The 16,687-nt window shown below is 41.4% G+C and overlaps 1 protein-coding gene across 4 annotated transcripts in view; it reads left to right on the top strand.

The window, feature by feature from the left end:
- ANKDD1B (ankyrin repeat and death domain containing 1B) overlaps positions 1-16,687 on the top strand; it is a 61,063-nt gene that overhangs the window by 11,786 nt on the left and 32,590 nt on the right. For all 4 annotated transcript variants that reach the window (XM_054252173.2, XM_054252174.2, XM_054252172.2 and 1 more), the window contains 2 exons: positions 5,983-6,081; positions 6,172-6,276. In XM_054252173.2, coding sequence (XP_054108148.1) covers positions 5,983-6,081; positions 6,172-6,276 — 204 coding nt within the window. The remainder of the gene's footprint in view (positions 1-5,982; positions 6,082-6,171; positions 6,277-16,687) is intronic.

The raw sequence follows: 16,687 nt of genomic DNA, 5'->3' as shown, positions 1-16,687 counted from the left end.
CTGCATAAAACGCAGCACATGCCAGAACTATGCCATTTTCACTTCCACCAGCAATGGCATTCCACTTGTCCACATTCTCATCAGCATCTGGTATTGTCGTTTCTCCCCCTTCATTTCAGCCATTCAGATAGGTGTGTCGGCATCTCATTGTGGTTTTAATTTTCATTTCTCTAATAGCTAATGACATTGAACATCTTTTCATGTGTTATTTATCATTTACAGATCTTCTTTGGTGACGTGTTTGTTCAAAAACGTTCTGAGCATTTAAAAAAATTGGATTTTTTGTTTTCTTACTGTTGAGTCCTTTATATATTCTGGATTCAAGTCCTTTGTTAGATACAAATATTTTTTGGTTTGCAAATATTTCTCACAGTCTGTACCCTGTCTTTTCAGTGTTTTTCAAAGAGCAAAAATTTTTAATTTGGATGAAGTACAGTTTACCTATTTGAAAAAAAATGAATCCTGCTTTGGTGTTATATCTAAAAATGACTGCCTAACTCAAGGTCCTGAGATTTCTCATATTTTTCTTCTACAGTTTTTAAACCCTTGTGTTTTATATTAACATCTACGGTCCCCTTCGAGTTAATTGTAGTACATATAAGGTAGAAATAAAGTAGGTTGAGATTCTCTATTCTTTTACTTTTTTTGCCTATGGATGACCTGATCAGTTGTCTCAACACCATTTGACACCAATGTCACTTCCGTTTTCTTTTTCTTTTCTTTTTCATTTTTATTTTTTGAGACAGGGTCTCGCTCTGTTGCCTAGGCTGGAATGCAGTGGCATGATCATGGCTCACTGCAGACTTGACCTCCCGGGCTCAGGCGATCCTTTCACCTCAGCCTCCTGAGTAGCAGGGATTATAGGCATGTGCCAACACGCTCAGCTAATTTTTTTATTTTTGTAGAGATAGGGTCTTGTTATGTTGTCTAAGCTATTATTGAACTCCTGGCTGCAAGCAATGCTCCCACCTTAACCTCTCAAAGTGCTGGGATTACAGGTATGAGTCACTGTGCCCAGCCTTTACTTCAGTTTTCAAAACCTGTGTAGTTCTATTAAGATCTGTCCCGTGTGTGTACCATCCAGGGACCAGTCTGAAACCTAGGCAGTGTCTATTCCATAGCTCAGTTCTCCAAGCCTTCATCATGCTGTTTAGCGTCTGTCCATGTACAGCTCGGGTAAGCCCAGCAGCACACACACAACTTCATGCCATCTCTTTCTCAAGCACCATCCTGTCCATGATCAGCTCCCCTTCATTTTCCAGCTCCCGGCCTTCTTTTCCTGGTCATCTGGCTGGAAAGCCAAGGCTGTAGTCTCCCAGCTCTGCTGTGTACTTCCTACAAAAAAGTCTGCCTCCAGGACCAAGTCGGGGAGGGTAATGAGAGAACAAAAGAGACATGGATTCTCCCTGAACCCTGTTTTATGATCACAGTTCCTCTGGTCAGAGAGAAAGATTCTCCTGTGTCAGAGTTTAAGGTGCTTGCCCAGCCACTGTTGTTACCCTACCACTGTCAAATTGTAGCTTTGAGAGTGGGGCTTGGCTTCGAGGAGGGGGCAGGGCCAGTGGAGAAAAATGAAGCAGAGAATTTCCCCTACTTTCTCTGTTCTATGGGGGCTCCCTTCTTCTCCTTAGAACAAGAGAGCTTCTCTTGGAAACCTTTCTGACTGCGCCCAGGGCACAGTTCCATGATTTGTACTGCCTTGAGTCCAAGTTGGAAGGTATGGGAGGAAAAAAAAATAAGGAAAGCCACTGCAGGATTGTTCTTACTTTGAGTTCTGATTTTTTCCCCCAATCCACCTATTACTATTTACAGAGTCCTCAGCTGTTCTATGCATTCTTTCAAAAAAATTTTTAATTTAAAATTTGTGTGACATAGTAGGTGTACATTCCATGCATTCTTTCCAGATATTTTGTTTCAGTGGGAGACACAGAGTGGACTGTGTTAACTTCGTTTCAGCCAGAACCATAACCTCAAATCTTTAACATATCAAAGTAGAGGGAATTTTACAGCAAACACCTATGTATCCAGATTAGATATGTGCCCAGATTAGATTGCATCTTTTCTTTTAAACCGTATATCTGAAGATTGTCATGTTTCTAATATATTAAATATAGGCTAGGTTTGTGTCAGAGTACAAGCCAATTATTCCTGAAATGATGGAGAGATATTTCACCAACTTGTTCTCCCTGAGGTTTTTCTAAACATGTATTTGTATTACCTTGTCTCTGAAGCATGGTTCAGTTTCTCTTAACTTTGCTTGAAGAATGAAATAATGTCAGGTGGGAAATATAGTAATTCCTGGTGTGTCTCTTTTTCCTGCTTTGAAGGTTTACTAAGTTAAATATGTTTATAACTGACTAAACCATCTACAGTGGCATTACTCCATAACTAGTAAAATGTTTTTCATAATTCAAGCAAGGTCATGTTTGATCCAGTTTCTTTATCTGAATTATGAGCCTTGAGTTTGACTTCTTCTAACACCATTTGCAAAGAGCCAACAGTTGATCCCCTTCACCATCAGTATTTATTCAGTGGCCATTGTGGGTAAGTCTCCGTGTCAACTACTGAGAATTCAACTAGACAGAAGTTCTTGCTGTTTAAAGTGTGGTCTCAGGACTTGAAGCATGCACATCACCTCCAAGCTTGTTAGAAATGCAGGATCTCGGGTCCCACCCCAGGCTTGAATCAGAATCTGCAATTAAAAAAAATTTCCAGGTGATTGTTTTTGGGAAGCACTGATACGAGACAAAATCATGGCTTTGCAGGGCGTACAGTCTATCTGGGGAGCAAGGACAAAGACTGTACCAGCTGAGTACCATTCAAGGCACTGCATGCTAGGGACCAAAGTGAGTGGCACCCCTGAGTCCTAGGAAGAGGCAGACTAAATAAATGGAGGCTCTTACTCCAGACAGGAGTAAAGGATCCCAGGTGGGAGTGCAAGTGATGCTCAGAGGATAAAAACATCTGTTCACAGAGCTTCTTATCTCTGGGAAGCTCCTAATATATAAGTGTTCCCCAGAGGAAATTAATGACCTCACTTATGATGAGACTGGCAATGAGGACAGACTGTCACTGATTGGTGGGCAATGTATACTTTACAGAGCTTCGTGAGCCAACCATGAGTGTAATTTATGACACATAGTCTTAAGTAGTCTCACGCATGCCAGTTTCATATCAGAAGAATTTGTTTTATGGAAGTTCTTCTCGGGGAGTTTACATCTGTAAGCCGTGATTCATTGCCTCTGAGGAACAGTGGCTCCGCTCTGAATTTGTGGTGTTAGTTGTTCGCAGCTTGAATTCCCATGTTTTAGATTTTATGATCAGAGCTTGGAATTTTAAAATGTAGGCTGCTTTGAAATTAGGAATGACCTCTTAGGGAAAAAATAGGTCTCCTATCAAAGCGTGATTTGTCACCTGTTTCAAATGTTTCTGGTCTCCTTTATATGTGAAAGCAGATTTAGTATTGCTGAATATAGAGCACTGACTTGTAGGGAAGGCCAAATTAAGAGGTGGAATTGTATTTAGGAAACATGTTTTGAAGAACATCAGGTAGTCAGTCATTGTACATCATTGCTCTTTGGGTCAAAGAGTCCAGAAATGAAGAGCTTTCTTCATGTTGGAATTGTAAATCTACAAATGGACTAACTCACCATCTAGTGTGTATAAATATAAACTTGATAGGATAAGCACCTTAAAAGAAGGTTTCTCAACAGCGGTGCCCTTGACATTTTGGGCCAGATAATTCTTTGTTGTTGGGGCTGCCCGTCTATTGTTAGGATGTTTGGCAGCATCCCTGGCCTCTATCTACTAGGTGCCAATATTAACCTCCCCTGACCCCAGCATGACAGTAAAACATATCTCCACACATTTTCCAAATGTTTCTCGGGGACAAATCACCCCCAGTTGAGAATCACCAATTTAGAGTTAGGCCTTAATAATTTGGACTTGCTGTTTTATTCTCCCAACATGAATTCTACTGAGAATAAGAGAATACATTAATGCAACTTGGTGGGGGAGCCAAAATAAATGCCAAAAGGCTGACAAATAAAAGTGTACCGCAGGCCCTCATTCTTTATGTGTTTACTCAAACTATGTACGTCTCATAAACTGTTTCCTAGAGCACAAACAGAACTGATTCGAAGAGGCAAATAAAATGCAGTGTGAGAGCTTACTTTGGGTAGGCACTTGTACTGAGGAAATGGATTACTTTTTCATGAGGCCAAAGGAAACAGAAAAGCAGACACTTGAGTTTGCAGGTAAGGAAGCTGAAGCTGAGAGGTAGAACTAAGTTCACCAAGATTCCTGTACTTGAAAGTGATAGAAGTGGCCAGAATTTGAGATCAGTTCTGTTTGATCCTGAAGATCAGGCTCATAGTGTCTGCCCTACACTGCTTCTGTAACTTAGGGCCCAGGGTGCAGATGCATTTTTATGCTTATTTCCCTCGAATCTCACCTTCCTAAAATAGCCAATGTTAACTGCTGGCTATGCTTCCTTCCACACTCACTTTTCTCCCTGCTTCTTTGGTATACACCTGCCCACAGCGTCCCTACAGGTCAGTAAGTCCTGGTCTCTTTCAGTCTAACAACTTTTGCACACATGTTTGCACACACAAAAATCTATATAATTTTGCATAAATGAAATCTTTTAAATAGCATCTATATACGTGAGATCCTTTTTATAACTTGTTTTTTTTTTCCACCTTTGTGTACCTCTCTTCCTCTGGTAACTGTACTTGACGATCTGAGACATGTGTGTTTATTTCTGTACTTTTCTCCTGCTCACAGAGTCATATCTATATTAATCAATCTACCTACCTACCCACCAGCCCACCTATAGATAGACATAGATACAGACATATACATGTACAGGGTTTTGTTAATCTCTCCTTTTTAACAAATGGGATTATATCACATTTATTCTCCATATTATTTTCCATATTTAGTAAAGCTCATGGACATCTTTCCAAGTCAATTGTTGTAGCACTAATTCATTATTTTTCATGCTTGCATTATACAGGCTGATTATTCTATAACTTACTCAGCATTCCCATGTTCATAGGCTTGCATCTTGCTCCCAGTTTTTAGTATTACAATTAATATCCTTGTAAATATAACATTAGATACTGAAATTTTTATTTTCATGGGATAGATTCACAGGAGTGGGATTGCTGGTTGTATTTTCAATTTTGATTGATATTGGCAGATACTTAAACAATAATCATTTTCATTTCATTTCTTTTTCCATTTTTTCATGAATTTATCTTTTCCTTCTCCATGTGTAAGTGTGCTTCATGCATTGTAGAATAGCCATTCATCTTTATTAAAGATACATTTTTAGACCGTGTGCGGTGGCTCAGGCATGTATTCCCCACACTTTGGGAGGCAAAGGCAGGCAGATCACGAGGTCAAGAGATTGAGACCATACTGATCAACATGGTGAAAACCTGTCTCTACTAAAAATACAAAAATTAGCTAGACTTAGTGGCATGCACCTGTAGTCCCAGCTACTCAGAAGGCTGAGGCAGGAGAGTCGCTTGAACCCAGGAGGCAGAGGTTGCAGTGAGCTGAAATTGCGCCACTGTACTCCAGCCTAGTGACAGAGCAAGACTCCATCTCAAAAAAATGATACATTTTTAAAAATCTGTCATTTGTGATTGACTTTGTTTATTATCTATTCTAACTGTGGATTAAGAGACTGTACATTATAGTCTGGATTATATTCTAATATGCTTATTGTTTGTGAATGTGGTATAATATAGCCTTTCATTTCATTTTCTTTCAGATGGAGAACCACGTGTGCCCGCACCACCTATTAAATATACCCATGTTTCCTCATAGAACCGAAACATCACCTTTGATGCATATTAAATTCTCTATGTCTTAGTTTTCAACAGTCTAGCATTAACTTGGCCTTTGTTGATGAGACAGTATGCTGCAGCTCATCAGAGTAATAGATTCTCTTTTTCTGTCTTCTTGGGGAAGCACGGCTTGACAGTAATTCACCTTGCAGCCTGGTCTGGGAGCCTTGAGATCATGCTCATGCTGGTTAAAGCTGGAGCAGATCAAAGAGCTAAGAATCAGGTACGTATGTTGGTTACACCTGGACAAAAGCTTTTGCCTCACCACTGCAGGAGAGAGGAAGTTCTGAGGTCACTGTGTATCTCTCTTCAGGATAGAATGAACGCCCTCCACTTTGCCGCTCAGAGTAATCATGTGCACGTCGTGGAGTATCTCATTCAAGAACTGCACCTCAAGGACCTGAACCAGCCTGATGAGGTGTGTTTGCTTTGGTTGTACAGGTCTTACATAACACCACTATCAAAGTCCACTTCTTCCTGTCTCTGGTAGAGCTGCGAAAGCAACCAGCACAGACAGACCTGGCCCTGTAGCCAGCTCCTCTATCACCATGGCAGACCACAGAACCAAAGGGGAGTGTTGTATTAGCGGCAGTCCTGGCCCCTGATTGTAGGGAGAACAGGAAGTTTTGCGGAAGCACCCAGATACCTTCTTCCCATTCTACTCCCTCATCCTGGCCAGGGTGTAGGCAGTATCCTATCCCCTTTAGTAATCAGAATGTGTACCTAAATTTTATTATGCTTGGCCTTTTGGAAATATATTTGACCCAAAGCTATACAGAAATGAACCATGACATACAATGCAGTTTTATTGCATTTGTCAATATTCTTTTCTTTACCTAAGGGGATACATAACAATACCAGCTACTATTTAATGATTATCTATTAATATGCCAGGTACAGAGGAAAGCTTTTTACATACATTATTTCAGTAAGAGGTCTTGGGCCTGGCACCTACCGATGCTCAACAAATCATCTCGGAATGAATGAATGATCTCATTAACCCCTACAATAATCCTATAAAGTAGAAAATATTTTGCTCATCTGTAGAGGAAAGGAAGTTGAGGCTCAGAGAAGCCAAGCAACCTGATCAAGTCTCACAACTAAAAAGTAACAGAGCCAGGACTTGAAGCTAGGTCTGGGTGAATCCAGCCTTCACACTGTGCTGTCTCCCTCCTCAGATTGACAGTGGGCATTGCTCATGTTAGGGACTGTCCTTTCCGTGGATATCTCCCTGTAGGTATGTGACTTTTTTTTTTTAAATAGAGGAGTAGCTTTTTTTTTTTTTAAATAGAGCAGTAGCTTTTTTTTTTTTTTTTAAATAGAGTAGTAGGCTCTATTTAAAAAAATTGGCACTTTGATTTCTCAGCAGCAGAATATATTTTGTGCAATTGGTACTTTGATTTCTCAGCAGCAGAATATATTTTGTGAATGGGACTTCTTTTTCCCTGTGCCACCAGAATACTATACCATAAAACTTTCTTTAGAAGCTGATCAGTAATATTCACTTCATTTCACCTCTTTTTAAAAAATTTTACATTTTTTTCTGACCTTATTTTTGAAAACAACAATATCAACAACAAAAAGTATTTCTTCAAATTAGGTCTATAAACTTCTTAGACTTCCTCTACATATGACTAAACAGCTATATATTTATAGCTTAGAGGAAGACAGACTTGGACTGTGGTCTTGTCAGTACCACCATGCACTAGCTGTGTGGTTTTAAGCAATTTTTCAATTGCTGAAAGCCTCAGTTTCTCCATCTTTACAATGGAAACAATAAAATCTACTTCATGGTAACAAGAAGGGTTGATAGGAGAAGTCTTGTCCCACATATAATTATTTTTTAAATCAGCAAACCTCCATTCTTTGAGGTATAATTATTGACATTTCCTCAGTCTTATGTAAAAGTACCTATGCAAATGAGTTCATGATGAGCCATTCCACAACCCCCTTCCACCCCATGCCATTCCTGTGTAGCAATACTTGGAGTAGCCACTGCTAAGATGCTTAAATGAGCTAATGACTATAAACCACTTAGCAATAAGCCAGGCACATTGTAAGTGCTCACTGTTGTAACAATTGTTATAGGGTAGAATATCTTATCTTATTTTCTCAAAGTGACAATCATAGTCAAATATCATTTAGTATCTGGGTGAGGAAGTTGGATCTTTCTAATTTTATCTATGCCAACTAGAGATGTGGCCAATGAATGAATTCCATTCAGTTCAGTTCAGCAGTTATTTGTTGACAGCCTGTTATGGATGAGACACACAGTTATCTCCCCATTCGGTGTGCTCTGATTGCTTCCATGAAGGACAGCAGTGTGTGGGAAGGATCAGGCAGGCTGATGGGGTTCAGAAACCATAGTAGGTTTGCAGCCTTCCCTACTTCTTGAGTTCCTGCTGGCCGGCAGCCATCCTGTCCATAACTCTTTTCAGCTGCTTCTGGGCATGTTGTCTCCCCTCACCTTCTTCCTCTTCTATCTGTTGTGAAAAAGGGTTTAGGAGCACTGGCAGCAAACTGCAGAGCAATCTGTCCAGCTGTGAGGTCTTAAATTGAGTTCAGAGACACACAAGGAATGAGCAAATAATGAATCCACTGGGTCATCTAGGGAAAGAAGACTCTGCGCCAGAGTCCAACTTTAGTCCTTTAAGAAAACGAAATTGATGAGTAGAAAAGACAGAAAAGAGGGAGGGGACTCAAGATGGCGCTGTGAGAACAACCCAGGATTGGAGCCCGCGTTGAATTCGCAAACGGTGAGTCAGTGCTGCATTTCCAGACTGATCTTTGTTGCCCACAGAACGGGGAAACTCCCAAGTATAAAAAGACACGGGACGCCAGGCAGTAGGTCTGCCTGGCGAAGCCGGCAGCCGGGGCGGCGGTGGCCGGCCCTACCCAGCAATCCCCACAGGGCGCGCTTGTCCGGGTGCCTTGTTGAACCGGCAACCTGAGACTTGAGAGGGCTGGACTTGAGACTGAACGAGACTTGCACAGTAGCCCAGCCCAGGGGATTGCAGGGACAGATCGTTTGGGATACCCAGTGGGACGAACAAAACGGCGATTTCAAACTATCCTGGGCAGACGGTCCGAGACGCTCTGTGGGGGAGGGGCGTCCACCACTACGGAGGCAACCTGCCCCAACTGATATACACGCCCACTGCTGAGGCAGCCAGCCATTGCCGAGGCAACCCGCCCCAACTGAGATACACGCCCACTGCTGACGCAGCCAGCCGTTGCCGAGGCAACCGGTCCCTACTGAGATACACGCCCACTGCTGACGCAGCCTGCCGTTGCTGAGGCAACACGCTACAACGAAGAGACTCCGCCGCAGGGCGTGGCGGAGACCACAGCAAAGCCGGCAGGAACAGCGCGAATCACACAACAGCAGGGTGGAGCCTCGGCAGCCAAACAGTGGCTAGTCTGCCTTCGAGCTGGGCAGGACACCTGATCGGACATCCAAAAATAAAGCCCAAACCCCTCAACACAGAGCATTTGAGAAAAAAAAAAAGGGTTGTTTAATGAGCTGTGTTGCAGCAGAATCAAACATAGCAGCCTAACAGCCCTGAATGAACAACAGAGTGCACAGCTCAGCAATTAAACCCCTATAAAGTACAAACTGTCTCCTCAAGCAGCTCCCTGACCCCTCTATATCCAAAAGACTGTCATTAGGCAGGCATCATCCTGGGACAAAGAGAGCAGAAAAAGAAACTGGTAGCATCCCTCACTGTGCCACGGCTACTAGAGGTGCACCCCAGACAAGCAGGGTCTGGAGCGGACCTCAACAGTCGTACAGCAAAGGGGCTAGACTGGTAGAAGGAAAACCAAGCAACAGAAATACTTCATCATCAACATTCTGGGTGTCCACTCAGAGACCCAAACGAAAAGTCAGCAACTACGCAGACGTCCAGCGGACAAATCCACAAAGATGGGAAGAAACCAGCGCAAAAAGGAGGAAAACACCCGAAACCAGAACACATCGCCTCCTAGAAAGGACCAAAACTCCTCACCAGCAAGGGAACAAAGCTGGACGGAGAATGACTGTGACGAAATGACGGAATTAGACTTCAGAAGATGGATAATGAGAAACTTTTGTGAGCTAAAAGATCATGTATTAAATCAATGCAAAGAAACTAAGAACCTTGAAAAAAGATTTGAAAAAAGATTCGAGGAAATGATAACAAGAATGGATACCTTAGAGAGGAATATGAATGAATTAAAGGAGCTGAAAAACACAATACGAGAACTTCGCGAAGCAAACGCAAGTTTCAATAGCCGAATTGACCAAGCAGAAGAAAGAATATCTGAAGTCGAAGACCAACTCAATGAAATAAAACGAGAAACCAAGATCAGAGAAAAAAGCGCAAAAAGGAATGAACAAAGTCTCCAAGAAATGTGGGACTATGTGAAAAGACCTAACCTACGTTTGATAGGTGTACCAGAAAGGGACGAAGAGAATGAATCCCAGCTGGAAAATACTCTTCAGGACATCATCCAGGAAAATTTCCCCACCTAGCAAGACAAGCCAACACTCAATTGCAGGAAATACAGAGAACACCACAAAGATATTCCGCAAGAAGAGCAACCCCAAGGCACATAATCGTCAGATTCAACAGGGTTGAAATAAAGGAGAGAATACTAAGGGCAGCCAGAGAGAAAGGTCGGGTCACCCACAAAGGGAAGCCCATCAGACTCACAGCAGATCTCTCGGCAGAAACACTACAAGCCAGAAGAGAGTGGGGGCCAATATTCAACATTCTTAAAGAAAAGAACTTTCAACCCAGAATTTCATATCCAGCCAAACTGAGCTTCAGAAGTGAAGGAAGAATAAAATCCTTTGCGAACAAGCAAGTACTCAGAGATTTTGTCACCACCAGGCCTGCTTTACAAGAGCTCCTAAAAGAGGCACTACACATAGAAAGGATCAATCAGTACCAGCCATTCCAAAATCACACTGAATGCTAAAGAGCTTCAACATAATGAAGAATCTACAACAACTAACAGGCAAAACAGCCACTTAGCATCAAAATGGCAGTATCAAATTCACACATAACAATATTAACCCTAAATGTAAATGGACTAAATGCACCAATCAAAAGACACAGACTGGCAAATTGGATAAAAAGCCAAAACCCATCAGTGTGCTGTATCCAGGAAACCCATCTCACATGCAAGGATACACAAAGGCTCAAAATAAAGGGATGGAGGAAGATTTACCAAGCTAATGGAAAGCAAAAAAAATCAGGAGTTGCAATTCTCATCTCTGATAAAATAGACTTTAAAGCAACAAAGATCAAAAGAGACAAAGAAGGCCATTACATAATGGTAAAAGGATCGATACAACAAGAAGAGCTAACGATCCTAAACATATATGGACCCAACACAGGAGCACCCAGATACATAAGGCAAGTTCTTAATGACTTACAGAAGGACTTAGACTCCCACACAATAATAGTGGGAGACTTTAACACTCCACTGTCAATACTAGACAGATCAACCAGACAGAAAATCAACAAGGATACCCAGGGCTTGAACTCAGACCTGGAGCAAGCAAACCTGGTGGACATTTACAGAACTCTCCACCCCAAATCCACAGAATACACATTCTTCTCAGCACCACATCACACCTACTCTAAAATTGACCACATAATTGGAAGTAAAGCACTGCTCAACAAATGCAAAACAACTGAAATCATAACAAACAGCCTCTCAGACCATAGTGCAATCAAGTTAGCACTCAGAATTCAGAAACCGACCCAGAACCGCACAGCTTCATGGAAACTGAACAACTGGCTCTTGAATGTTGACTGGGTAAACAACGAAATGAAGGCAGAAATAAAGAAGTTCTTCGAAACCAATGAGAACGAAGACACAACGTGCCAGAACCTCTGGGACACATTTAAAGCAGTCTCTAGAGGAAAGTATATAGCAATAAGTGCCCATATGAGGAGAATGGAGAGATCCAAAATTGACACCCTATCGTCAAAATTGAAAGAGCTAGAGGAGCAAGATCAAAAAAACTCAAAACCCAGCAGAAGACAAGAAATTACTAAGATCAGAGCTGAGCTGAAGGAGATTGAGGCACGAAAAACCCTTCAAAAAATCAATAAATCCAAGAGCTGGTTTTTGGAAAAGATCAACAAAATAGACAGACCACTAGCCAGATTGATTAAAAATAAAAGAGAGAAAAACCAAATAGATGCAATAAAAAATGATAAAGGGGAAATCACCACAGATTCCACAGAAATTCAAACCATCATCAGAGAATATTACAAACAACTCTATGCACATAAACTAGTAAACCTGGAAGAAATGGATAAATTCCTGGACTCCTGTGTCCTCCCAAGCCTAAACCAGGAGGAAGCTGAAACTATGAATAGACCAATAACAAGGTCTGAAGTTGAGGCAGCAATTAAGAGCCTACCTCACAAAAAAAGCCCAGGTCCAGATGGGTTCACAGCCGAATTCTACCAGACACACAAGGAGGAGCTGGTACCATTCCTTCTAAAACTATTTCAAACAATCCAAAAAGAGGGAATCCTTCCCAAATCATTTTATGAGACCAACATCATCCTGATACCAAAACCCGGCAGAGACCCAACGAGAAAAGAAAACTTCAGGCCAATATCCATGATGAACATAGATGCAAAAATCTTCAATAAAATATTGGCAAGCCGATTGCAACAGCAAATCAAAAAACTTATTCATCATGATCAAGTAGGATTCATCCCAGGGATGCAAGGCTGGTTCAACATACGCAAGTCTATAAACGTAATTCACCACATAAACAGAACCAAAAACAAAAACCACATGATTATCTCAATTGACGCAGAGAAGGCATTTGACAAAATTCAACAGCCCTTTATGCTAAAAACCCTCAATAAACTCGGTATCGATGGAACGTATCTCAAAGTAATAAAAGCTATTTATGACAAACCAACAGCCAATATCATACTGAATGGGCAAAAACTGGAAGCATTCCCTTTGAAATCTGGTACTAGACAAGGATGCCCTCTCTCACCACTCCTATTCAATATAGTACTGGAAGTTCTAGCCAGAGCAATCAGGCAAGAAAAAGAAATAAAGGGTATTCAAATAGGAAAGGTGGAAGCCAAATTGTCTCTATTTGCAGACGACATGATAGTATACCTAGAAGACCCCATCGCCTCAGCCCAAAAACTCCTGAAACTGATAAACAACTTCAGCAAAGTCTCAGGATATAAAATCAATGTGCAAAAATCACAAGCATTCGTCTACACCAATAACAGACTTAAAGAAAGCCAAATCAAGAGCGAACTGCCATTCGCAATTGCTACAAAAAGAATAAAATACCTTGGAATACAACTCACAAGGAACGTAAGGGACCTCTTCAAGGAGAACTACAAACCACTGCTCAACGAAATCAGAGAGGACACAAACAGATGGAGAAACATTCCATGTTCATGGTTAGGAAGAATTAATATCGTGAAAATGGCTATACTTCCCAAAGTAATTTACAGAATCAATGCTATCCCCATCAAGCTACCATTGACTTTCTTCACAGAACTGGAAAAAACCACCATGAACTTCATATGGAACCAAAAGAGAGCCCGCATAGCCAAGTCAATTCTAAGCAAAAAGAACACTGCGGGGGGCATCACACTACCGGATTTCAAACTATACTACAAGGCTACAGTAATCAAAACAGCATGGTACTGGTACCAAAACAGAGATATAGACCAATGGAACAAAACAGAGGCACCGGAGGCAACACAACATACATACAACTATACAATCTTTGATAAACCTGACAAAAACAAGCAATGGGGCAAGGATTCCATGTTTAACAAATGGTGTTGGGAAAACTGGCTAGCCATGTGCAGAAAGCAGAAACTGGACCCCTTCCTGACACCTTACACTAAAATTAACTCCAGATGGATTAAAGACTTAAACATAAGACCTGGCACCATAAAAACCCTAGAAGGAAATCTAGGCAAAACTATCCAGGACATAGGAGTAGGCAAGGACTTCATGAACAAAACACCAAGAGCATTGGCAACAAAAGCCAAAATAGACAAATGGGACCTAATGAAACTCCACAGCTTCTGCACGGCAAAAGAAACAGTCACTAGAGTGGATCGGCAACCAACAGAATGGGAAAAAATTTTCGCAGTCTACCCATCTGACAAAGGGCTGATATCCAGAATTTACAAAGAACTCAAGCAGATTTACAGGAAAAAAACAAACAAGCCCATTCAAAAGTGGGCAAAGGATATGAACAGATACTTTACGAAAGAAGACATATATGAGGCCAACAATCATATGAAAAAATGCTCATCGTCACTGGTCATCAGAGAGATGCAAATCAAAACCACATTGAGATACCATCTCACGCCAGTTAGAATGGCGATCATTAAAAAATCTGGAGACAACAGATGCTGGAGAGGATGTGGAGAAAAAGGAACACTTTTACACTGTTGGTGGGAGTGTAAATTAGTTCAACCATTGTGGAAGACAGTGTGGCGATTCCTCAAGGCCTTAGAAATAGAAATTCCATTTGACCCAGCAATCCCATTACTGGGTATATATCCAAAAGACTATAAATCGTTCTACTATAAGGACACATGTACACGAATGTTCATTGCAGCACTGTTTACAATAGCAAAGACCTGGAATCAACCCAAATGCCCATTGATAATAGACTGGATTGGAAAAATGTGGCACATATACACCATGGAATATTATGCAGCAATCAGAAATGATGAGTTCGTGTCATTTGTAGGGACATGGATGAATCTGGAGAACATCATCCTCAGCAAACTGACACAAGAACAGAAAATGAAACACCGCATATTCTCACTCATAGGTGGGTGATGAAAAATGAGAACACATGGACACAGAAAGGGGAGTACTAAACACTGGGGTCTATTAGGGGGAAACGGGGAGGGCCAGTGGGAGGGGGAGGTGGGGAGGGATAGCCTGGGGAGAAATGCCAAATGTGGGTGAAGGGGAGAAGAAAAGCAAAGCACACTGCCATGTGTGTACCTACGCAACTGTCTCGCATGCTCTGCTCATGTACCCCAAAACCTATAATCAAATAAAAAATTAAAAAAAAAAAAAAAAAAAAAAAAGAAAAGACAGAAAGAAATCTACTTTTTTTTTTTAAGATCTGTGAGTGGGTCACATATGTTGGCAAAAGCCAGTTGGAATGGTAGTTGCCAGGAACTAGGAGGAAGGGAAAGTGGGGAATTATGGTTTGATGAGTACAGAATTCCAGTTTTGCAAGATGAAAAGGGTTATAGAGATGGATGGTAGTGATGGCTACACAACCACATGAGTATACTTAATACCACTGAACTCTACACTTAATAATGGTTAAAATGATAAATTTTGTTATAAATACTTTATCATGATAAAAAAAATGCAGGGGGCGGGGAAGCCAGTTGCAACTGGGATCAGAAGCTCAGGGTCTATTGATTTAGCGCTGGGTTTCCCATTTGCATCTGCTTAAAGGTATTGTGAAGCTGATGAAATACATTTGATATTAAAGATGTCTTCAACTTCACAGTGTTACTCTCTTGCCTAGTTTCTTATCAACAGATAGTGACTGAGAGCCTGTGTACTTGCCAGGGTTGGTAAAATCCATCTTTTTGGTCTGGAGGGAACTCCAAAATCTAACAAGGAAAGCTTTCCTGGGAGGAGGCCCTTAAAACAAACTGGATTTAACTAGGCCAGGTGGAGTTTGGGTGGGGAGAGATGGAGCATGCTGGGAAACCTTTTGAGATTTCCCCACAGCTCCACACCCATTGAAATCATTAAGGCCTCTCCAAGGAAGAGAGATTAGAGCAGCCAGGAGTTGTGAGTAAAGACATTTCAAATCTACGTGTAAATTTCCATCTGGTGATCAAAAATAAATGCTCAGACTAACATATTTGGAGGGAGGGAAATAGGAAGGCCTTACATGCCACTCATATTTTTGGATATTTACAAGAATTTGGTGGTATAATGTTAGGTTGGTTTCAGCTATGCATATGGTGAACTTCCATGGTTTTAATTCTCTGGAAGTCAAAATGCAAAGAAGATTCTTTTTCTGGAAGGGGTGGGAATAGAGAGTAGAAGGGGACTTGAGAAGATACCTGTTTTCTTATATAGACCCCAAGCAACATTTAACAGCTTTGGATTTAATCAAGTCTATTATTTCCTTTATGTAAGGGGAAAACTAGCCCGGTGTCTCCCACCCTACCAGTGCCACTTTTTCATATTTAACACACTGCTTTTTATTTTTTGATCTCATGAAACATATATTTTTTTTAACTTCTGAAATTTCTAGTTATTCAGGGTTTTCCCCTGGCTCAAGTGCCTGATCCCGGGGTGATGGGAAGTGTTGTGAGGTGGGACTGTGCACTGGAGGCCCACCCAGTGCTTCTCCTCAGGGGATCCTGAGGTCGGCACATCTCAGAGATCCCTGTGGTAAAGGAAGGTCAGGTTGGACTTTGAATACCCACTTAATGGCTATTTATGAAATTTTTGCTGAATTTGATGACATCAAATTTGATAACTTCATCTTCTCAGCAAACTTAAAAAGTTTATAATAAACAGTCCCAATCCCTCAGACTTACATGCAAACAAAAATTAAATGCATTGCGTTAAAACATATCAGGTTAGCCAGGTACAATGGCTCACACCTCTAATCCCAGCACTTTGGGAGGCAGAGGTGGGAGGATCTCTTGAGCTCAGGAGTTCGAGACCAGCCTGGGAAGCATGGTGAAACCCGTCTCTACAAAAAATTAACCAGTGTGTGGTGGTGTACACTGGTGGTCCCAGCTACTTGGGAGGCTGAGATGGGAGGATCA

This window comes from Callithrix jacchus, chromosome 2 (genome assembly GCF_049354715.1).
Source record: "Callithrix jacchus isolate 240 chromosome 2, calJac240_pri, whole genome shotgun sequence".
NCBI classification, from domain to species: Eukaryota; Metazoa; Chordata; class Mammalia; order Primates; family Cebidae; genus Callithrix; species Callithrix jacchus.
The sequence above is the reverse complement of the archived record's forward strand: the minus strand, read 5'-3'. Positions and strand labels throughout refer to the sequence as shown.